Raw genomic sequence first — 24826 nt, 5'->3', positions numbered from 1 at the left:
CTAATAACTGAAATTAATATTTCATGTTGGAGTGAGGAAGAAAATTACAACACTAGTGCTTTAAGAAGTACTGATCTTTCAAGTGTTGCAGTGCTTAGATTGTAAATTGCAGGATTTAGTTATTTTATTTAATTTCTAGAAGTTTATTCCCATTTATGAGGTTGCCATTTTTATGGATTGCACATCTTGTGTATTTGCAATTTCCTGCAATTTTCTGTAACTGAAATTTTAAGAACAGCCTTCTGCTTCCTACTCTGTAGTAGAAAAGATCCCTGTCTGTGATTCCACTTCAGTTATTTTTTATATGGTTTAGGCTTCTAAGTATATTAGAGTTATTTTAATGTTTAAGAGTTGTAAGGATAAACAATTCTATAAATATGTATAGGCACTTATATCATGCATACCAAAATAACTTGTCACATTCCCTAAGTTATCTCAACAACTTTGTCATTAAATGCCACATCTATCTTTGGCTTCATTTTCTCTTACATTGTTGCACCACAAGAAAACTACAGCTGGCATGTGAATTACTTTGCTTCTTTTTTTTGTTTTCTCTCTCTCTCTATTCTCCTAGGCCTAGTAGATGCTGCAATCGATGCAGCTTCCCAAGCAGGTGTGTTTGTATGTTGCATGGCCAATCTGTAACTGGGTGGAAGACTTACACGTACTGACATTGTTAATCAGGATTATTGGGCTTTTGGCTTACTGACGTTACTTGTAATTCTTACTGGCCTGCAGCTTTGATGTTGTATTTCATCCTCAGTTCTACATTTTGCTAACAACATTTCTTATAATTTCTAAACATGATAAGCAAATTCATCAATAACCATCATCTTATTCACCTATGAATTACAGTTACTTAGATGGTATTTGAGAGACATTTTTGTAGTTTTTTATTTCTTTTTATTTCCAAATACAGCTGAGTCATTCACTGATAATTAAACATCTTACTATATTGGTATATAATGGTTACCTAGAAATGAGAATTGGTTGAATATGATGTAAGATGATGGTGCCTGAAGGATCTTTCTTCTCTAGTGAAAGTAAATTTTATTGTTTCTGTCTAAATATCAATCCTGTTTTTAAGATTCTCCAAAAGTAAGTGCACTTTGCTGTTTGGGTTTTACCTCAAGGGGTTTAAACAGTTATTTAATAGGCACTTCAGTGGGCTGTGGCTTGAGAGTCTTACAGGTTTGGGGCTTTCCTGTGTATGTGCTTGCTGGCTTTTTCATGATGACTCAAAATTGGGCATTCATGCAGTCACTGATTTTGCAAGCTCCAGTAGCAGGTCAGTAATTTTCCTCTCTGTCTGCCCAGCAACCTCGCTAAGTCTTTCAGTATTTCCCTCAAATTATTTAAATGTATCACATTAAATAATGAAATCTGGGAGTGGATTGATTTTACTGGCGATTGGGATGAGAAGAGGGTTGGGTTTTCTGTGCATCACTGTTAATTCCTGTGCTGACTCTAGCTGTGGTTTGACCCCATGCATTTTCTTTTCTTTTCAATTGAACAAAGGCTTTTTAATTGATCTGAAACTTAAACAGGGAAGTGATTTGATGCACCTTCAATAACAGTCCTTTGAAAACTACCTAAAGGATAGTAATTTTAATGCGAATTTGCTTCAGTCAGTATCATGATTATTTGTCAGAAGAAAATACATTTTCAAAAAAAGAAAAATAATAAAAACCCAAGCCAGTTCACATCCTTCTGCAGATTACAGCATGGATACCTTGGGGAGTGGTTTTACTTCATAACATTGCTTACTATTCATATCTAAAAGTAGTGATGCTTTTATTATACTCAGAATTGCTGGAGGAAACAGAAAAGCTAATGAAGGAAAAAATTGAAGTACAACGTCAAGCTGAAAAAGAGTATGATGACCTTCAGAAGCAAGTTAAAGTCTTGGAAGTAGACTTGGAAGAACAGGTCAATCGTTTCATAGAGCTGGAACAAGAGAAGAATGCAGAACTAATGGACTTAAGGCAGCAAAACCAGGCCTTGGAGAAGCAGCTGGAGAAAACAAGAAAATTTCTAGATGTAAGTATGGCAAAAGGCAGATATCATGAAGGTGGGTAGCACTGCTGCTAAGTTTGGTTCAGAGAGAAATGGTAAATTTTTTTCAGATTTTGAACAAACATAGACAGATCCTAGGTTCCAGCACAAGAATTCAATAACATTTTTAAAGCTGAAAATTAATTGGAAGTGCTTGATTAGAATAGCTCTATATTTCAAGCAATTTATAGTCTTACTTTTCTGGTGCTTTTCATAATATTAACCCAGAGTTAATTTCTATTTTGAATTTCTATTATTCTAAATTTATCAAAGATAAACAGTAGGGAAGAAATCATAAAGTATTGGCATACTGTTATTTGAGTGGTGCACCTGGAATAGAAAAAACAAACCTGTCATTTTTATGAGATATTATTTGACATGTCTCTGCTGTGCTATTTTTTTATTAAAAATACGACATTTATTGCCCCAAATGATAAAAATGTCAGTGGTGCCTGCAGTAGATTCTGCTGCCTTATAAATACTGACATTACTGTTACCAGCCTCACATTAATGCAAGTTAGAAGTGGTGACACTTGGATAGTTTTTAAATCAAATGGTGTTTCCATATAATTTCTTAACTTTCAGGAGCAAGCAATTGACCGAGAGCATGAGAGAGATGTATTCCAGCAAGAGATACAGAAGCTGGAACAACAGCTTAAGGTTCCACAGAGGAGTCAGCCTGTCAATGAACATCAAACCAGAGAGGTAACACGTTTTATTATTGTACTCAAGGAATGTAAATGACAAGCTGACAGCTGTGGAGATATTATAATGAAACTATTTTATGGTGTACCTACTCTGCATTCGTTTGCAAGCCAGGAAAGTAAATGCTCTGAGATTGAAGGTGTTGCAGGAAAGTGGTGAAACTGTGTTTTGGGTTTTATTTTAGGCTATTTGGCTTTAGTAGCAGACATACAGAAAACTTCTTGACTTTCAATAAGGCTCTCTCCTATAACTTAACTTAGAAAATCCACTGTTCACAAAAGTTTGTGGAAACATTCAAGACTATTTTAGCAATTTTACATGTTCTTATGTTGTTTTTTGACATCCTGTTTATAGCACAGGTACCCCACTGAGGGAATAGAGTTACTGAGATTTAACACCTGAGATGTTGTAGCACACTGTGTGTACACCTGAACCTCCACAGTGAAAGTCTGTTGGCACTGAAACAAATGTAGGGACTGTAGAACAGTAGCTCAGGGGAATCACAGAAAACTCTTAGCAAAATCAAGAAGTGGCAGTAGTACAAATGCTATCTATTATAATGCTTTTGCAGTTTTTGTTTGTTTGATGAACTGTTAGTCAACTAAATTACATTTTATTTTTTGTGGGTTTTCTTGTGTGCTGCTTTTTTGATCAGGGCTAATACTTTTGGATGATTTTCTTGCTTGATTTTCAGTATTAAAATGCCCTCTATTGCATTAGACTGTGTTTTCAAATCAGCGATCTTACTGGAGTAGTTCAGTTGCTGTCATTCAATTCTTAAATATTGGAAATATTTCATACTCTATATTATATGAAATAGTGGAAGGTGTCCTTGCCTGTGGCAGGTGTGTGGAACCTAGGTGACCTTTAAGGTTCCTTCCAAGCAAAACCGTTTTATGATTCTATGATATAGTTTAGACTCGCAGACAGTAATAGGACATAAATTGCTGTATGATGATAAGCGTGTCAAAGTACTTATTCATTTGGAATTTTCAGGTTTAGAACTGTTTCACTGGGTTTCTAAATATACTTTAGTACAAAGGTTTGTATGAAATAAGACAATGTTCTATGGGATATGATTGTCATGAGACTCTGAACAGTGAATCATCTGGAATTAGCTGGGTACGTGTTAAACAAAACATACAGAGCAATTCTGCATCTATTTCCTTCTGCTGCCAAGAGTGAGCACATTCCTCTCTTGCTGACATTTTACACAGATGGAGGTGGCTCTAGCACAATTAATTTTCCTGAATCCAGCATGTTCATTTTCAGTTCATTTTGTTATTTGTGGCATGGATAGCATATGAATTCCTGGTAAAAATTCTCATATTAAAAAAAAATTCTCCCAATAAAAGTTCAAATTTGATAGCATAATAAAAATTGTCCTATTTGTTCAGAATCTGTATGTAAAATTCATCCTGATTTGTAAGTACATATACACATGTGTACACTCTTAAGCTGGCAGATATGCTACAATGGAAATTTAAGGTATGTTGTAAAATGAAAGACAGCTTTATTTTAGCTGTGATTAAAATTTTGAGATTCATACATGATATTTTTAAATTTGAATTTTTTATTAGGTAGAAAGGCAGTAAGATAATGTTCTGCAAGCACCATAGATATAGAAGCTGGTTTAGATACAGGTGATGTTAAATGTGCTATGCTAGAAATCATAGATGTGATTTTCAATAATGTGTTAGATTGACATTTATCTTATCAAATGTGGTATGAATTCTTACTATATAGTATACTTTGATGTCACAGTGTTCTTTGAAATATTTTATAAATATACATATTTTCATTATTTATCATGCTTTTGAGAGAGCTGTTCTATTTCTCGTAGTTGCCCATTTTTTAAAATCCTCTTCTGCTTTGAGGGAATGCCATGAGCTTTTTCGGTTGATAACTAAATTTGTTTCTTACTGTTGTTTCAGCTTTGTCAACTTATTCCAGGGAGGGTTGTCATAGAGTCTGCTCTAGACTTGATTTTTATTTTTCCATTTCTCTCTCAGGACTTTTCTGAGGTCACTTCAGACTGTGGTGTTGCTCATGGGTGGATAACGTCAATAATACCATCCTGTCAGCTTTATGTTCTGGTCCTCTTCTCTCCTATCTCTTGAAATGCTTTGAGTCTTCTACCTTTTGGCTACATCGTAACTTCCTAATTGTAAATACTGAAATCAGTTTCTTGAGTAGGACAAAGATTACTTTCCCTGTCTCTTGCTCAATTACTCAGGTCTTATCTCTGTACATCATACTATGGATTTGTTATGCAATTAATAATTTCTGAAATACAGCTAGAAATGGATAGATATTACTATCTGCTACTTTAGTTAATCTTTTAATATGATGCTTCTGAGAGACATTCATCTGACCTACTGAGATTCAGAATGTTTAATTTGGATGTTTTGTCTCCCATGGAAAGTGAATTTGTTACATCCATGACAACTGTTTGGTCCCATTTAAGGAACACAGCAAGAAAACCAAGCTTCCTGTCTTTTGTGATTTCAGTATAGCTGTTCTCTTCAATGTTAAAGATCCAGTGAGTTTTAGGATATTCCTTTATGTCACTAGTCAACTCCTTCTTTTGAATAATAATGTCACAGATTTTTAGAATTTCCTCTGAGGCAAATAGCATCTTGACCATAAGGTCAAGACATTCTATCCGTAGGTGTTAAAGGTATCATTTCAGTGGGCTGCATAGGGTTGTTGTGCTGCTTGCTTTTAACTGACTGCAGAGTCTGAAGGCTTCAGAAGGACAGGATCAGATCTAGAGAGTAGGCGATGTGGCACAGAACATACCACCCCTTAAATAATGCTGTTTGTGTTTGTTGGATGGAGTACCACAGCATTCTGACTGTACGTTCTGTTTCACCTAAAGAGTAGGAATTTCATTATGGGAGAAAAAGAGGAATACTTTCTTCCTGTCTTGCTATTGCTAGCAAACCCTTCCAGTGCAGTACAATATAATAATCTTGCCATATTGTCATCAGGTTGAACAGTTAACAAATCATCTAAAAGAGAAAACAGACAAATGCAGTGAGCTTTTGCTCTCTAAGGAGCAGCTTCAGAGAGATGTACAAGAACGAAATGAAGAAATTGAGAAGCTGGAATGCAGGATAAGAGAACTGGAACAAGCCTTAATCATCAGTGCAGACCACTTGCAAAAGGTATTGCTTGGTTGAAATTTATCAAGGATTTGCTCCTTTCTTATTTTCTGGAGACCAAAATAGTGTATTTTTTTAATCTGATGACTATTAGTATTATCTTGCTTTATAGGTGGAAGAAAGGAAACAGTTTGGCACCATCATAGTAAAGGGAGAGTTACCTCTTGAAGTACAACTGCAAGCTGAACGAGAAGCTGTGGACAGAAAGGAAAAGGAGGTAATATACCTGTGAAAATTTCCATCTTTCCTCTTATATTGTCAGTTTTTGCTTTTTATTGAGGTTAGTAAACTATATAGTTGAAATTTTTTACATTTAGAGAGACAGCAATACAAATCCCTTTGTAATTCTCTTATGATCCATGACAGCTGTTGTTATATGTTATGATTTATGACTTGCAAGAGTGTTTCTGAAATAAAAATTCAGCCCAATTAAGAAAAACTGATTTTTTTAGTGGTGTTTAAAATTCCATTCAGTTTAAGGACTCAGAATGTCACCAAGTACATATTCTTTTGTTTGTGCATAACAAACCAGTTTACTGTAGACACTGTACTGGAAATTTGTAGCATTTAATTTTTGGTATGGCTTCCTACTCCTTTTCCTGCTCCTTTTGTTGGAAACACAGGTCACGAACCTTGAGGAACAATTGGAGCAGTTTCGAGAGGAGCTAGAAAATAAAAATGAAGAAGTTCAGCAATTGCACATGCAGCTAGAAATTCAGCGAAAGGAGTCCACTACACACTTGCAGGAACTTGAACAAGAGAACAAATTATTTAAGGTAACTGTGCAACAGAGAAACCTAAAGATTTAGTCTCCTTCCTCCAATGAAAAATAAGTTCTTTGAAAATGCCAGGACACCAAATTCTTTCTTTTTCTCAAGCATTCCACCAATCAACTTCAAACTTAATATTTTTGAAATATTAAAAAGCTTATATGATTGCTTGTCATTCCATGAAATTTGTGTATTTTGATTCCTACACCAGAAATACTCATACAAGAATATGCAGGAAATACTGTGTATGACTGTAACATGTTTTTGGGGGGTTTTTTGGCAGGATGAAATGGAAATACTAGGACTAGCTCTCCAGAAATCTGAAGATGCCGCCATAAAGGACCATCATTTAGTGGCTGGGAGGCTCGCTCACATCATGCAAGAAAAGGATCAGGAAATATATCATCTTCATGAGCAAATAGCAAAACTGCAACAGCAACTTGAAGTCACAACTGACAACAAGGTACATACTTTGAAATCCTTTTCAGAATCCTACTTTGTGCTGCTAGTTTGAAGGAAAAAAACCCCTCTGCTCCCCACTAGTTGCATTATCTTCTATTGCTGCCTTAATTTGAAAATGCAAATACTCCAGTTTCAAGCAATGCTTTAAACTTAATGTCTCTGTCCTTTTTAGTCTCATTTATGACAGATGCTTTTTGCTTGCTTTTCTTTTTAATTATTCACCATTACTTTTGCTTAAGTTATTGTCTTAAATTCTTCTTCATCCATTAGTCTTCTGATACGTCTGAATATTTAATAGTATTTAGGTAGCTGAATTCTATCTCAACATTCATTTTAGCATCTTCCCTCACATGACTTACATTCAGTGTTGCACTCCAGTGACATCTGCTGGATCATGCTAGATTTTAATGCATTTTTAGCAGTTGAACTTCTGAGCTCCATGAGCTTGTGTGAATGCTTTGTTCTCATACCAGTGTTGACAATGTCTTTTATCCAATTTCAAGCATGGAGGTGCAAACAAAATGGTCTGTTTCACTAGAAATAGACAGGAAGAAAGAAACAGGTTTATCTTGTATTTACTGAACTTTACCTGTACTTTCTACTTTACTACTTTACCTGTAGCTTTCTGTTATTTTTCAATTGCATGTTTTTTTGTTTATCAGCTTTATCTTCTTTTGACTTACTTTCATTTTATACAGATAAAACACAATAATTTTTTTCAGTGCCTGAATTTTGAATTCTGACTATTTTAAATGTCATTTATTAGTCATAAGCTTTCACTCAAAAGCAAGTTAAGAACAGTAATTCTGTTATCCCTTGGTAGTTGACTGAACATGTACGCTAACATTCTACTAGAACATATTGAATCCACTAAAATAGGGCTCTGACTGAGCTGGATAATCTGAGTCTTTATGTTCAAAATTCAGTTATAAAGACACTCAGTTAATAATGACAAAACTTTGAATTGGAGTTAGGAAACTGGATTTAGGAAATAGCATACTACAAGAATCCAGAACGGTTCTGCTCTATACAATGACCCCAGTAATAGAGTTACAGTTCCTGCCTTGAGAAAAATACCTAGGATTCAGTTATAATTCATTTTAATGAATTGGTTCTTCTCTTGTTACATGAAGCTTAATTTTCTTAATTTCATCCTCTGCCTTGGTTTTATTTTCCAGGACATTAAATAATTACTCTGCTTGGTTGCAAGAGCATTATTAAATAGTAATAGATAATTCTTAGGTTAATCCCTTTTCTAAGTCCCTTAGACGTCTTCATCCCACTAAGTGCTTTTATTTTAATTATGGTATTTGCATTTTGTGGGCCTTTATTCTGTTGTGTTATGAAGAACAGAAACTGTTATGCTGGGCTGATAGCAATCACCAGGATCACTATGCTTTCTTCTGCCTGTGGCAGTGGGGTTGAAACTGTATGGCTCCTTACAAAAGTATTTTATGCTTTTATGGCTTGTTCAGATTTTATTTAGTATTTTTGAGCTTCCTCTAGTCTGTGGATTTTTAAAATTAAGTTCTTGGTTGGCAAAGCAGGCTTTCTAATTTATACAGTCACATTTATTTTTTTTTACATATTATACTTATTACAAAATCATCTTATTATTCTACTTAACTAGCTAAGCATAGTGAAGGATTAAGTTATAAAGGAAAAAACACGGCTATTTGAGTACTGAATTTAGTCATCTTTCATGTTTTCTGCATGTTTTTTTTCAGATTCAAAAAGACTATTATTTTAACCTATTTCAGATACCATAACTGCTTTTATTTCCTTATGTTTTTCTGAATATTTTGGACATATCTTATTCTGCCTTCTGCATTTCCACAGTAGGAGCACTGTTGACTTCAAATCTCCAAACATTCACTTAAAACCAAAAAATCCATTTTGTTTCTTAGCCATACTACTTACAGTTTTGTCTGTCTTTATTTTGTCTTTGTAAAGACAAATTTTTTGTTATGCTTCAACACTCAAATTAAATTTGCTTCCACAGCAATTTAACAAGAAGATTTTCTAATGAATTTTTATTCCTTTTGCTGAGACTTTTTTATTTATTGAACTTAGAGTTCATCAGCACCAGTCATTCCATTTTTTGTTTCTACTCATTTATGAGAAGCCAGTATGTTTTCTCTTTTCCGCATCATGCAGTCATCACCTTCATATTTGATCAGTTACATAATTTTATAAATTTCTTGGAATTTTGATCCCCTTAAAAGCCTCTAATTTAAAGTGTCTTTAGAAGTAATCTAGGAAAGTACTATTCTTACTCTCTTCATGTTTTCCTGAGTCTCTGATTTTTGTTTGGGTGGTCATATGCATTATAAAATAAATACTTCTATAACTTTGTCTCTTTTTACTTTGATTTAAACTATGGCACAAAGAAATGATATTGCTCTGGGTCTGAGCACTTAAAATTCAGTGTTCCCCTGGGTCTGTGAATGTTACAAATGCTTTCACTTCATCTGATGCTTTAATACCTCTTTTTCAGTTCTTTAAGGTCATGGGCTACTTTCTCAGTCCTGTTTGAAGATGTCTCAGTTCTCATTAAAGCTTTAGAAGAGACGTCACAATAAGAAATTAATTGAGAACTCTACAGGATCTTCCAGTGTTTGATTTAACTGTTTCTGTGAAGTCCAGGACAAACATGATCTGATGTTTTTGTTTGGCTTTTTTTCCCCAGGTTATTGAAGAGCAAAATGAGCATATACGGGAGCTTGAAGCCCAGATAGAATGTCTGAAAAGTGATCAAGAACGTGTGAAGAAAAAAAACGATGAGGAAGTAGAGCAGTTGAATGATGTAATTGATAAGCTTCAGCAAGAGCTGGCAATTATTGAACAAAAGATACCAACAGACACTGCTGGTTTTCAAGAAGATGCTGACAGTCCAAAACACATACTTGAAGCAGTTCTGGCAGAAAAGGAAGCTTTGGAAAAGCAAGTAGAAAACATAAATGCAGAGGCGTCTCAAACAAAGCATGAGCTTGAGGAAACAAAGTTAAAAATGAGCCAGTTAAAGCAAGAAATAAGTATGTTAAAAAAAGAGTATGAAAGAAAAACAGAGAAATATGAGTGTGCACTGGTCCAAGGTAGTAAGTCAGAATCAGAAGACAGGAGCAGTGGAAAAACTGAAGAAATGGAAGGAGGCTTATGTCAGGAGATAGACTTGCCAGGTCGGTCCCAGCTTAGGACTTCAGATGAGAATGCAAGAGTCACCATTAGCAAGATGGAGATACAACTGCAGCAACTTCAGGCATGCATTAAGCAAAAAGATTCAGAACTGTGCCAGTGCTACTATGAAATAAAAGACATGAAAGAGCAAAGCAAAGCTGAAGAAGAAACACTTAAAAACAGGATATTAGAACTGGAAAAGACACTAATGGAGAAAGTTGCTGCTGCTCTCGTGAGTCAGGTTCAGCTAAATGCAGTTCAAGAGCAGAGAAGATTCATGCAGGAAATTCAGGAAGCTTCAAAGTGTGTGGATGAAGCAAGCAAGAATGCCCAAACAGAAGGTTTGAGTGACAGAACTGAAAATGAGACAGAATCAAAATTATCATTCTTAACACAGAGGCTTAGTGAGATGGAAGACCAACTGGCAATGGTAAATCATAGCCTGGAGCTAGAAAAAGAAAATGTAAAAGTTGCACAAAGGGAAGCTACTGTGAAAGAAGAGAGGTTCTTAGAGCTTCAGCAATTGTTAGAAGAGGTTAAAGAAAAACATAAAGGAGAGATTCAGAAATATATTAAGCAAGAAGAAATGCGGACATATCAGGTAAATAGACACGATTTTCTGGACAAGAAAAGGTTCTAAGATCTTTCATCCAAATACAAATGTAATTAATATCATAAATGTCTTATAAGTTAAATAATATTATCAGACTTCATTTCCTACTCTCTGTTGACCTTCCTCCCTGTGCTTTCTGTGTGGTGTGTATCCAATTTATGCTTGCATTTCAGTAAAACTGTAAGATAGGCTTTCCTCCCATGGTCTTAATCTTATTTTTTTGAACCTGTGTTAACCCAAATAACATTTGTTTTCCCTTCTGATCTTTTCACTTTGTAAGTTGGTGTGAAAGTAATCAATGTTGTTAAAACTTGATTCTTTACCATTTTTCATGTGCTGTGTTGCCATATAGATAGAAGCAAAGCTCATGGAAAGTAAAAAAGAAAAAGTGCTTATTACTGAACTTGAACAAGTGAAAGAAGAGGCAGCTGCTGCTAAGGAAGAACTGAGCAGTTACCGAGAAAAGGCAGAAAAACTTCAGCAAGAGCTAGCAGTAAGAACTCATGTTCCATACTGTATTTAAATTAAATAGTTGTACAGGACTTACTGTTGAACTATGCATGCTATAGTTTAGGATATTTTAATCTTTTACTGAGAATGCCACCAAGAAAAACAGCTACTCAGTGCCTACTGTGAGTGAAACAGAGCTGATGCTGTAGATCAAATATTCAGTCATTGCCAAAGCACTTTGTTTTACTGCAATGCAACAGTGGATCTAGAGCTATATTTCTTAGGAGATAATAGGTGCTACCATGTGTCATATCTGCTTTAAAATAGGACTAAACTGAGCTGTGATGGCTTAGAGGGCTGCTTGGATTTTAGCTGTTTTAAGTATTTGGAAGGATTGCAATAGAGATTCTCCATATTTACAGGTAAAAGAGGCAAGTGTGATACATCTTCAGGAAGACCTGTGCAAACTCAAAGAGAACCTGGCTCAAGCAGAAGAGAAGCTTGCAAGTTACCTGAGAAAGGACAAAGAAATGGTGAAAACTGAAAGCAAGAAGGATGTAGAAATATCGTGTGATTTGTCAGCCAGTGACTCTGCTCTAACTGGAAACAGCTCCTCATCACAAACAGACAAGACTGTGGAAATCTCACTGGTCCTTGTTAAAAACGCAGAAAGCCAAACTGATTTCCAAAATGGATGCTCTTCAGATGAGATTGCAGAGATTGTAAGAGAATTTACTGAAAAAATCGACCAAATGCAGGAACTCCACGCTGCTGAAATCATGGACATGGAGACAAGGCATATCTCTGAATCTGAAGCATTAAAGAGAGAGAAGTTTGTGGCAGTACAAGTACTGACTGAAGAATGTACTTCTTTAAAGGAAGTCATAGAAACATTACAAGCCAAAGAAGTATGTATTTTATTTCATAATTACTGAAATACTTCAAGCTTTTGCTCTTGCTACAGAATTCCCATTTAAAATCTGTAAAGCGTGAGCCACCACATGCTCAGTAAAAAACTTTTAAGTGTTCTGATGTTCCCATGGCCCTGGGAGAGATTGTGAACTCCTTTCTCAGCATTTAAGTTTGCAAGTGTGCAGAACTATCAGGTGTTTCCTTGTGCTTCTGCCTTGAACCTGCCCTGTTCTGTGAAATGTAGGTCACCCTGTGAAATGCTATCTCTCTCATATTCAGTTTTATTACTTTGATTTCAGGGGAATTGGAACAAAGAGGTTCACATTATTTCCTGCTCCTTAAAAGTTTCCCCCTTATTGAGAGTGGGTGATGGGTTAAAGACTTGATTGTTTTCTTTTCTGAATACAGAGAATCCCAGTTTCTGGATTAGCACCTTCTCCAGCACATCAAGCTAGAGATGGAGGTTCTAGTGGTAAGAAATTTATTTTTACAGATTTCATACAGCATTATAAATGATTTTTTTTTTTAATATTAAGTTTACCATTAAAGAGTTTGTGTTCTAAGAAATCAAAGCAGCTAATGCCCAGATTGAAGCAGAAGCCTGTTGCACCAGCAAAACGTTCTGGCACACCATGTCTATTAATTTGGTACAGAAGAAAAATGTCTGGAGCAGAGATGGTTTTTAGTTGAGGCATCAGATGCTAATTATTTTCCTTTCCATTGGAGTTTCTATATCCTTCTTAGCTATTACATTATCTCTTCAGTGTAGTTTCATCATCTACTGATAGTAATTAAAGCAACAGCTCCCTAGCAGTGGGAGATGATGACAGGTATTGACTTCTCCAAGTGGAATAAAATTATTAGAGTGATCCTTTTCCTAGGCAAGGCTAAGCATATTAAGAGTGGGTCAGTTGCCAGAAGTGTTTATGCAAGTTTGTCTTGTAAAACTAAACTATAATTTTTAAATTTGGTTCTGATTTTATTTTTTAGTTTTGTTTTGCTGTTACTTCTTTGAAACTGGAAAAGAAAAAATATACAACAGGTAGTCTCCAGGCTTAGAATGAACCCTTAGTGACATGCAGCTACCTGTTAAAACAACAGATAAAAAATACTTTTTTGATGCCTGTTCTTCAAAGCTTCACAGTAATCCAGCTTTCATGTTTTTCTCTCCTTTTATTTTAGACTCCAGTTCAGACTGGAGTCAAGGAATGTATCTTGCTCAGACCCAGGGATCTGACACAATATCTGAAGGAATAGATGAAGGTGAAACATCAACAGATTTACTTCCAAAAAAAATTAAGGTAAAATAGACTCAATCTGTTTTTTTAAGGAACAAGAGTGATACTACCAGAAATTGAGATTTGTTTCTGTTTGATCACTGTTAACAGAGCCATTTAGATAAGTTTTAGCATTGACTATTTTAATACATTTTCTAACAATGATGTGCATTTTGCATTTTAAATTAGGCTAAATGTGAGTTTTATATCTGTAGGCTTGTTCTCAGTTATGATTAGAGAAACAAAACAACTGTTACAATTTATTGCAATTTTGTTGTACTAACAATAATGTCATGATCATATATTACACAATTTTATCGATTTTATTTTTATAGCTACGTTATGAAAGCAACCGTGTTTATTATAAAAGGGTATCATGCTTTAATTAATTTTTTTTAAAAAGTATTTTGTGACAAAGCCCTAGTTTCATAGTAATTTCAAAGAGTGAATGGCAAAGCTCACCTGGAAGCTTCCCAGGGCAGTTTTTAAAATGTCAGTTTCCATTAGTAGCTATTTTAAAAATAAAAAAATGATTTCACAGATGTACACTGAAAAATTTTACTTGAAACTGAGGACAAATACAACTATTTAATAAGCTTCTGTCTGGCACATAAAGGACTGGGTGACACTTCTGTCCTTGATATCCTCATATCAAGCACAGTTCCCTCATGCTGATCAAGTTTTCCAATACATATGAAATGAGATTGCAATTATTATTGTTGATATTACTGGCATTACTGATTTCTTTTTGCTTTTACTTTAGGGTTTGCTGAGAGCAGTCCACCATGAGGGCATACAGGTTCTGTCTCTCACTGAGTTTCCATATAGTGAAAAAGATCTGTCACCTCATAAGCAAGAGCCAGAATCTTGGCTAGAAGAAAGAAAAGCTTTCCTAAGCACCATCTCATCTTTGAAAGACCTAATTGCAAAAATGCAAGTTCATAGAGAAGCTGAGGTATAAATAATATTGTGAGATTCTATCTGAATAAAAAATAATTTATTATAACCTTCTAAGATGCATTCACTGTTCAAGTTTAAATGCTTATATATTCTATTACAAGGTGAAATATTTTTAAAATGTGCCATAAAATTCCATATTGCACTTCATTGTATTGCAGCTTATATTTCTTCTTCTGTGCATTGATAAGTTTTGGCTGTATAGGTCCACCTTTTAAGAAGAATTCTCTTTTGAAACATGTTCCAGTAGCAGTTTAAATAGAATTTTTAATGCTGTTATTTATTGGCTTATTAATCAGTAATTTGTTAAAACTTTTGCTTGTTAGACTCTTGGATAAATGCAGGTAATTTCTATTACTTCAGCATTTCCTTTAACATGCACAGGGGTCATTTAAAATTAAATCTTTTTCATACACAGTATCAGCACTCTACCACATAGCTCTGTGAGAGCCTAGGGAGAGACATGTAATATACAAAACATTAAAAGAATAGTGTGATATGGTCACCTCAGTAGTAACTACACAAGGCTGAGTTTTCAGTTACAAAAAGCTACATCACCTCCATCTAAAACAAAGCTGAAAGTTTAGCATTTGTGAGTGCAGAACAATTTGTAATGTGTACAGTAAATGCATTTGGATGGATGAAATTTACACAATTATTAAGAAAAGCTAAATATTCCAGTGAAAACATATACTCTATACAGAATTATAATGATGTAATCTTTCAATTTGGCTCTTTAAATTCTTTTTATATCCCTGCAGATCTATGCAAGTACTGAATCTCCTGAAGGTGTCTCAGACTGGCGAGGAGAACTTCTGCATGCCATTCAACAGCTTTTCGTGAGGGAACAAAATGTTCTTCTTGCTGCATTTCAAACTGAACTTGCAGAAATGGGCACAAGAGATGCAGTGATGTTGATGAATCAGTTAGAGCACAGACTTCAAGAGCAGGTAATATAAACCATACTGTAGTCAAAGTGTTTGTCTACATTAGATTTTAATTTTAAATTTATAAATCCATTATAAACATATGTATTAGTAGTAGTTTTGACTAAGGATGAAAACAACTGCAAAAAGAACTGGTCTCTTTTAAAAGAAAAATTATGTGGCATGGGAAATAAACTTTTAGGTGTACAAGTTTTAGAATATATACAGCCTTCAGAGATCAATTTAAATTAAACACAGTATTCCTTAGCTTGATGTCATTAAGTTAATTAGAATTATGTTACACTGTCTAAGAGGAAAGGTAGCTTGTTTATACAAAATAATTTGCGAGAAGAGAAAGTGATAAGGCTGCTATGGGACAGAGGAAAGTCAGTTATCTCCTCTGGAACATGGAAGGATTAGTGAGAAAATTGCAGTTTGCCAGAAAATTGGTAGCTCTTTTCAGTCTGTAATTTTGATGCCTGGTAGAGAAATAAAAAAATAACAAGCTGTTCTTCCAAATATTGCAAGAAAATGTCCATTGAAAATGTTTTGAATATATATGCACTACGAATATATAAATGTGATGTCAACACCATAGATATTCTCATAAAATCTGGAGTTTTACTTTGAAATGTTTCTAATACTAATAGGCTACTAAACAGAGAGCAGCAATGGAGTGTCTTCAGAATGCAGACAGAAGAAGTTTGCTGATGGAGATTCAAGTATTACATGCTCAGATGAACAGTAAGAAAAGTAACCCAAAGAGAGAACAAGAGATTGATTCAAAAAGCAAAGGTGACTTCAGTGGTAATATCTGTCTGTTTCCAAAAGCTTTCAAGGCAGTGCTTATAATATTTTAAGTGAAAAAAATGGTGACTTTCTTTGGTCTCTGATTTTGATATGCATGTTCTGAACATGCTAGTTTTCCTCTTCTTCAATCTGATTTGAGTACTTTTGCAAAAATTAAGATATAAGCTGTGTTCTTAGGACCTGTATCAAACTGAAAGTGATACAAAGTTATGTTCAATTGCTGTAAAAATGGAGCTTGAATTTTAAGGCTGTTTTCCATGTATATGCTTCACTGTTTAGGTTCAGCAGCTTTGAAATTATCTAAGTTGGATAGTCAGTCATAATGCAGAAACTAAGAAGCAATTAGAATGAAGAACAAAAGGTTCAGAGAACAGGTATACTTTGAAATTAAGTAAAGCTCACTGTCAGTGTTTAGTTACAAATATTAGGTCACATAAGTATACGTATGTAATATAACTAACTTAAATTTTGTTAATCATTATCCAGATGATGTGTATTGATATAGTTGGACATGTCCTATAGCCTTTAAGAAGTAGAGAAGTTTAAGTGATTTCTTGAAAGTATGAAAGGTATTCAAGTATAAAAGTCATGGGTTTGTTTTTATTGCACTGCTGAAAGAATATATTATTTTAAAATATCAGTATTAATAATAGCCTGGTGGTCCTGCTCTGGCTAGGAGAAGCTTTACACAAACACAGTGTTTTTTTATGAAGTAATTTCAATATTAATGGTGCTGTCATTAGAAATGCTGGAGTATAATATGCAGCAGAAGCAGTTGCAAATTCTGGAAATGCAAGTGGAGCTCCGGAGTATGAAGGACCGAGCAGCAGAACTTCAGGAGCATCTGAATTCAGAGAGGATGATGGGTGCAGAGCTGAAGAATGAACTTGCACAAGCCAAACTAGAGCTTGAAGCAACCCTTAAAGCACAGCACAAGCACTTCAAGGACCTAGAAACCATCAGGTGTGACTTTCAGTCTGCCAGGCTGTCTCTGTTGATTGTGAAGATCATCTTTCCTAGTTTCAATTCATAATACTGATTTTATTAAGGGACTTGGTCTCATATAGTGTAATTGCTTCTCAGTATTTCTGTAAAGCCTACCTGAGAAGAATAGACTTTTTACATTTGACAAAAAATGTATTTCAACTCATATTTGATTTAATACTTCATTAATTATCAAGTTCATTCCGTTGTCACATTAGACTACTGTATACAAGCTGATAAACAGACCATATTTATTAAACATTTTTAATCTCCATGAACATGGAGAAAAAAAATGCAAAGTTAAGATGACTTTGCAAGTACTTTCATATGAAATACTCTTAAATGTTGCTTTGACATGGTTGATAGTAGAAGTCACAGATTTGGTACTTAAGAAAGCCATTTTTATTTATGCCTGAACCAGAGGGATGCATCCATGAACAGTATCCTAATGTTCAGCTCAGAGATAATAAATTAGGGTTGAGTTTAAATTGGGATTACTTTACAGATTACTTTCTACTCTTTACAGACCATCAGGAGCAATTTTCTTTTGCAAATGGATGCAAAATTGATTAGCAAAAAAATGAAAATTCAGGTCATAGATTTTTTCTTTTCCCCCAATATATTTATTTTCCCTTGAGAAACATGGCAGTAAGATGCACTTCCATGGCATTCTTTAAGATTTTGGCCCATGACTGGATTAGGTTGAACACTAACTGCCTCTAAGCCCCCATGAGTGGCAGCTACAAAGGCAGCAGGATGGATGCCCTTTTTGTAGTTCTTGAACTATGCAACTCTTTTGGGTTTGAGTTAGTCTTGTCTTTCTAAATAGGCTTTTCACTGTTACTCTTCTAGACTAGCAGTGTTTTCAGTGCACAGCACGGAATAAATACCAAGTAACTGACTGTATCATGACAGGATTAGAGCCATTGCCTAATGCAAAGTTTGCCCATTTCTCTTTTAGGACTGAAGTCCAAGAAAAAGCAGCTGAGCTGGATATTCTTAAGGATACAATGGCCCATGAACAGAAAAAATCAAGAGAGCTACAGTGGGCTTTGGAAAAAGAAAAAGCTAAAATGGAACGCAATGAGGAAAGAGGAAGAGAAGAGCTTGAGGTATTCCATAATCCCAGGTGGCCTGGGACATGAAGGAGCATAAAAATATTCTTTTGGTTAACATTTCTTCTTACCTTGCATTTTTGTCCAATGCATGCTTCATGTTCTGTCTTCAGCTGTAGTATTGTATCATCTAGAGCTGAAGAAAAATGTATAGAATCTGTGTGGCAAAGTATGAACAGGCCTGATACACATTCCATTTAAATCAATAGGAATTTTACTGTGCTTTTCAGGCCCAAGATTAAAAGATTCTGTAATGGCTCCCAGTTATTCAAGGGGACAGGACACTGCTGATATGGCTACACCCAGCCCCCACCACAGCCTAACTCATAAAATATAGTATTTAAGAGTATGACTTATGGAGACATATTGTTTGTCACCATTTAAAAAGTCTGCAGTTTCACCTCATGAAAATCAAACTAGGGAGTTTGCTTTGGGAGAAAAGGCTTCATTAATATCTTCCTTGGTACCTCTCCAGTATTTGCTATAGTGGAGGGAAGAGCAGGTATCCTGGTACAAGACAAAAGACAAAAGAGTAATAACTTCAACAGCACTGATTTTTTTTCATCTTGAAATCCAAAGTTGAAAAATCATTTTCACAGTTTTAGAAAGTAAAAGCAGCTGGCTGTCTTCAACTTCAGGACTACGGTTGTTTGTATCTCACTATAAAGTGTTAAAAAGAATTTTTTATGAGATAATCTGATTTTAGAATAAAGGCATCTGTAATATATTTTAGTAACAGATGTAACTGCAGCGTTCAGAGTATTGTTGCATTATTTGTGAATAGCAAAACCTGTTAAAAGCAGCATGTGCAGAGGTAGCATATTTGCAATTTTCAGAAGATACTGGAAAGTATGCACAAATGGCTTTGATCAATTCTTACATTTTCTTTTGAAAGGACTTAAAATTTTCTCTTGAAGATCAAAAACAAAAGAACTTAGAGTTAAGTAAACTTCTAGAGCAAGAGAAGCAGCTGTCAAGTGATCTGCAACAGAAAATTGAATCCCAAGAAGCACTCAGTGCTGCCCAGCTGTCACGTGAGCGAGGCCGTAATTCTGAGTTGCAGGTGCTTCTTGAATCAGAGAAGGTTCGAGCTCTCGAAATAAGCAGTGCCCTGGAAAGGGAAAAAGAGCTGTGTGCTCAGCTTCAAAGTGCTGAAGATAAGGGGCAAGCTGGAACACCTAATCCATCTGAGGAATTGCTTAAAGAGCTACAGAGGCAAATGGATGAAAAGCATGACCGTATAGTGGAGTTAGTAAGTGAGATGGAGAAGTATAAACTGGAATCTGTGCAAGTGAGACAGCAAATGGAAAAAGAGAGGCAGATCCAGAGGCAAGCATTACAAGCAGAACAAGATGCTAACATAGTAGTACAGAAGAAACTCCATGAATTGGAGTCCAAAGTAGAAGACCTTCAGTGGCAACTTGGAGAAAAGAAGCAAGAAGTTCATAAATTAGGGAATGAAACAAAGAAGTTGCAGGAAATAATCCAAGTTCTACAGAAAAAAGAGCAAGAGGATCAAGGAAGAAAGGAAGCTGAAAGGACACCAAGCCACAACCCAAATGAGGTACAGTAGGACTGAAAGTAATCTGTAATATTGAAATATGCAATTTGGCTTTAATTCTTTTGCTCAATTGTATGTCACTGTGCCTTGACTCAATCTATAAAATAGCCTGCAGATTACAGAACATGGGTATCAGAGAAAGGAAAAGGGAAAGCATTCCAGTTTGCTTTCTAAAACTATTTACGTGCTTCCTCCTGAGTGAGGTAAATAAGGAGGAGCATAGAAGTGCATAAGGAGGAGCACGAGCAGAAGAAATGCATCTGAGTATATACACACACTTTGTGTCTCAGTACAGGAGAAGAACATTCCTTGCAACCAGTTGCAGGAATGAACTATTCTTACTCAGGAATGCCCCAGGTCACTGCCCTTAATCTTTAGTTCATAAACTGCTGTGGGTCTTAGAAACATTATAAGTGACCTTCCAATGGCTTCAGTAAATAAATGAGTAAGCAATCAAACAAGCATATGCATGAATATGTATATGTTAGCAAATAAGATAGAAAAAGAAATCAAGGTAAAAAATCAATCTAAGAATTCTCCTAATTTTTAGATGAATGAAAGTGGTAACTGTTGCCTCTTAAGTTTTTCACTGTCATAAAAGGTCAGGAAGGTTTTAAAATTATTTTTAAATTACTTTTATAACTTTTTCAGAAACTTGCCTGTAAAAGGTAAGCATTGTTGGGTGAGTGATTTGTGGATAGTCACAGAGAGGATTGATGGGAGACTTGGTTGCCTCTCTGACCATGTTTTTGGCCATCCTGACATCATGCTTTTTGCCAGTTATTTGTATGTGGAGCCAGAAAGGAGGTTTTTGTTTTCATCTAATTTTGCTACTGGCTTTTGTTTTCTGAAGCATTGGAAACTACCCACAGCTAGAGGCAGGATGTTGCATGTATTGATAACTTTGACAGCAGCAGCCTTCATGCCATGCTCAGTTTGTGCACCTTGTTCTTCTGCACAGTGGAAACCGCCAGCACTGTGGTCAGCAGTTTTCCCTTGGATGATGTTAGCAGCAGCTTTTGGGGCTTTTTCCCTTCCTCATCAGCAGATAGTCTGATTTGGTTTCCAGAATCTGCCTGGAATTTCAAATAATGAATCTCTTGCTGTTTCCTGTGACATTTGCAGCACTTCAACTTTTTTCTTTGGTACCACACGTAGGGCAAACAGCCAAAGGCAGAGCCATGGACTCAAGTTTCTTTGTGAGGGATAGCAGTTCTTCCCTGGCAGTGCTGGGAGGCTGTTTCCTAGAAACACCTCTTCAGTGCATTGTTTTGCTTGTGGTAGCATCAGTGGTGTGCTTGCCTGTGACTGGACTGACCTCCATGGTGGAGGTCAACCTCATGGTGGTTTCTTTCAGCACCTGTTCTTCTGACTATAAATTGGTTACCATAACACATAGGCCCAGTTGCCCAAATTCCTTGCACAACTGATAAAGGAGCTGCTGATGGAAGAAACAGGCTTGGTTACATCCTGCTGAGTTTTTTGGCTGGATTCACACTGTAGCGCCATGATTGCTAGATCTTAATCAAGAAAGACACTAGATCTTTAATGAAAGATAGTTTAGTGCTACATTACAACAGTGTTGTAGTCACAGTAAACTTCTTTCTCTATCAGAATTATCTGTTCTTGAGTTTCTGAGTGTGTTTCATAATCATATGTTTTCATTTTACAGCACTGGATCACATACATTCTGTAGATACATATATATAAAATACGTATTTCTTTCCAGACTACCTGGGACACACCCAATGACAGAACAAGAAATTGGGTTCTCCAGCAGAAAATGGAAGGAGCTGAGACAAATGAGTTGACTTACCGCACACTTACAGGAGATCTCTCTGCTGCTACTGAAATTCTGGGAAAAGTCAGACAAAAGCTGCAAAATGCATCTCCAAAGCTGAAGCAGTTGGCTTGGAAAGCTGCTAGCAGGTTAGACCAGTCTTCAACCATTTGGTTTTGTAAATAACAGCCAGCAAGCTAATATATTGGGTTTGAATCATAATTCAAGGCTGCAGGATTTAATTGAGTTTGAGGTTGTTAGTTTTGTTGTGTATGCTGTTACTTGAGATACACTGATGGAAGACAGGATCACAGAATATCAAGTGCTGCTGTAAATCCTGTATGCTTTAATAGGGTCCTTTATAAGGCACAGCAAAATTGTCTTCTTTTTTCTCTGAAAAGTGATAAGGTTTATCTGGGTAGGGTGTAGGGAGATGAATTTAAAATAGTAATTAAGCAATTCATCATGTATAAGGGGATGAATATAGTGACTATTGTTCTGAATCATTCTCCTTGGAGAAAAAATAATTATGGTCAAATGAAACTGATCTTGATTCTTATTTTTGGAAGATTACAATCTCTATAAGATTAAAAATATCATGGTACCAGGTCCATGAAAGGTTTTAATCTGTTTGTATTTTGCTGTGATGGTCATTCAGTATTAACATTCCTTCTGAAACATTTGGTCAAAGCAGAATGGAGTGTATCTGGAGAATACCCTAGGGGAAATTTTTATCACACAGATTCAATAGATTTGTGGGAAGCACAACCACTATTTTAAATGTGCTTTATGTAGAATATCCCTGTCTACAATTGAGTGGAAACTGTTCTATACACTTTTTTAAAAATCAAGATAATTTTGTTTAGAGTCACTTTAGCCATCTTGAAAATGTTGTCCTGTCTCCAGTAACTGCTGAAGTGACTTTGCTACAGCTCCAGTGCATAGGAATCCAGGGAAAGTCCTGTTAGCCTGACTTGTGATGTCAGAGTTGATCTGCTGTTGAAAGGCTCCCTTTTGTTTCAGATTGCAGTTTGAAACAGCAGATGATCAAGACTTCATTGCAGTACAAAATGCTATTGAAGAAGTTATTTCAGAACTGAAAATACTGCCTGGATTGTCAAGTCTGGAAGAGGTGAGAGTCAATGCTGTAACTTTGATGGGAGAGTTTGGATGAAGAGCTGTGAGCAGAAACTGCAAGGGGTTTGTAAGCCTGTACTTCTTCAGGTCTTCATAGAGGAAAATTTCAGTGAGTGTTCTGACTGGAATTTGTAAAGTGTAAAAACTGCTTTCCTTTTTTTTTTTTTTTTTCCAATTTTTAATACTTTAAAAGTAATTTTTTCAACTTTCAAATCAAAACTTTTCCAGTTTAATTTTAAATTTCTGCATCTCATGGCTTTTTCTTTAAGAAAAGGTATTTTCCTTTCACCAGTAATCCTGTAACTGAGGAAACTTTTCTTAGTATTTCCTAATATTGCAATCAACATTTAGTATTTACTGTATTGTTTTGACACAACGCATTTTCTTAAACTTAAACCAAATGAAAGGCCACTGAAGATTAAGTAGAGTGCACCTGTGTAAAGAAATTGAAGTGAGGTAATCTGTTGCAAAGAATTTGGCAATATTTGATTTTTAAGTGAGCTTGATTTGGTCCTTACCTATACTTTAAGCAATGGTTTTCAATGTAATTTGAAAAAAGCTTTGAGGCTTTTCTTTTCCTAAGTTAGATAAACATAAACATAGCAGAAAACCTTGCAAATTGTTATAGCTGGTACAACTGAGCTTGTATAAGAATCCTCTGTTGTAATGTTCAGGGTAAGTATAGACAAGAAAGTCACAGTAATCTGTAGCTTACATGTACACTGAAGTTTTTTATATACAAGTTGATACAATATTGAGTTTGGTTTTCTTTCTTCCTTTCTTTTCTTTCTTCTGAAGCTGGTGCTGCCGCCAGGGACTCCATCCAGCTCACTGACTGAGAGGCTGCTGAGGCAAAATGCTGAGCTGACAGGCTTTGTCAGCAGACTGAGTGAAGAGAAGAATAATTTGAGGAATGCTGTTATGAAACTGGAGGAAGAACTGAGAAGATACCAGCACAGACAACCTTCTGCAGACTATGTATGTCCTTGGTGGGGCTGATCTAATGAGTTATGTATAGAGACATAAAAGCATAATTTCTTTTCCTAGTCAGCCAGTTGAGAGTGATCAGGCTGTCTTTCTTAGCTTCCCTCTACAGAGTAAATTGGGTGTGAATTATTCTTGCTCAGTGGTCAGTATGTCTCAACTCACTCTGTTAAGTGTAAAACTTCATGATTTTACCCACTTTCTTTTTGTTAACTACTCGTTTCTCTTAGGTGCTTTTGTGCCTTTCTTTTTTAACTCTATCTCATCACCATGATAAGCAGATCCAGATCAATCCAGATAGCTTCCAAGATCATTAAGCTAGTATGATCCTGTTGAGGGGACTTTTTTTTAGAGAATCTGTATTTTTCTGGGACATTGATAGGGCTTCTAAAGTCACAGTTTTCGAGGTGTCAGAGTGCAAGGGTGGCCTCAGATCCAACCACTGAACAGTTTTTCTCATTAATTTTATCAGCTCTCCACCAAACCAATGACTAGAATGACACAGCCTAAGCTTTTCCAAATTATGTCATTCAAATTCAGTTTCCTTTGTCTTCAGTCTTCTAGGCACTCATCAGATGTTGGAGTGAATATTGATACTCTTGTTGCTTCTGAGAAGGAAATTTGGAACAGAGAAAGGCTGTCACTTCAGAAATCTTTGAAACAAGCTGATGCAGAACTCTCCAAGCTGAGAGCTGAGCTCAGGAGTGAGGCTTTCCTCAGAGAACTGGGATCAGATACTGAAAATGCTGTTTTGAGGGTAAGATTTTTTTTCCATATATTAACTACAGCTGCTTTTAAAATTTTGATTTGGGCTTATTTTTCATTGTGTTCATTCTGCTTTATTCTGAGTAAAAAGGTATTAATTCAGTTTTAAAATTTTCACCCTCAAGTATCTGACTCATTTTTTCTCTCCAAGAGTGACATGTGAACACCTCTGTTGTCCTTTTGGGTGTGCTCTATTTCTTACTGTTTAGGTGATCCTCT

The 24826-nt window shown here is 35.6% G+C and overlaps 1 protein-coding gene across 7 annotated transcripts in view; it reads left to right on the top strand.

Annotated features, from left to right (window-relative positions):
- Positions 1 to 24826, top strand: part of AKAP9 (A-kinase anchoring protein 9) — a 105729-nt gene that overhangs the window by 76450 nt on the left and 4453 nt on the right. For 5 of the 7 annotated variants that reach the window (XM_056486066.1, XM_056486064.1, XM_056486061.1 and 2 more), the window contains 22 exons: positions 575 to 613; positions 1808 to 2040; positions 2641 to 2760; positions 5754 to 5930; positions 6040 to 6144; positions 6551 to 6703; positions 6981 to 7160; positions 9849 to 10937; positions 11302 to 11442; positions 11822 to 12307; positions 12720 to 12783; positions 13494 to 13612; positions 14352 to 14543; positions 15307 to 15495; positions 16122 to 16266; positions 17025 to 17244; positions 18227 to 18377; positions 19276 to 19944; positions 21671 to 21870; positions 22745 to 22853; positions 23657 to 23836; positions 24399 to 24599. In XM_056486066.1, coding sequence (XP_056342041.1) covers positions 575 to 613; positions 1808 to 2040; positions 2641 to 2760; positions 5754 to 5930; positions 6040 to 6144; positions 6551 to 6703; positions 6981 to 7160; positions 9849 to 10937; positions 11302 to 11442; positions 11822 to 12307; positions 12720 to 12783; positions 13494 to 13612; positions 14352 to 14543; positions 15307 to 15495; positions 16122 to 16266; positions 17025 to 17244; positions 18227 to 18377; positions 19276 to 19944; positions 21671 to 21870; positions 22745 to 22853; positions 23657 to 23836; positions 24399 to 24599 — 5162 coding nt within the window. The remainder of the gene's footprint in view (positions 1 to 574; positions 614 to 1807; positions 2041 to 2640; positions 2761 to 5753; positions 5931 to 6039; positions 6145 to 6550; positions 6704 to 6980; positions 7161 to 9848; positions 10938 to 11301; positions 11443 to 11821; positions 12308 to 12719; positions 12784 to 13493; positions 13613 to 14351; positions 14544 to 15306; positions 15496 to 16121; positions 16267 to 17024; positions 17245 to 18226; positions 18378 to 19275; positions 19945 to 21670; positions 21871 to 22744; positions 22854 to 23656; positions 23837 to 24398; positions 24600 to 24826) is intronic. The other 2 variants (XM_056486062.1, XM_056486068.1) reach the window with 1 other exon arrangement.

The sequence above is a fragment of the Oenanthe melanoleuca genome, chromosome 2, assembly GCF_029582105.1.
Source record: "Oenanthe melanoleuca isolate GR-GAL-2019-014 chromosome 2, OMel1.0, whole genome shotgun sequence".
Lineage (NCBI taxonomy): Eukaryota > Metazoa > Chordata > Aves > Passeriformes > Muscicapidae > Oenanthe > Oenanthe melanoleuca.
This window is presented reverse-complemented; position numbering and strand designations above follow the sequence as displayed.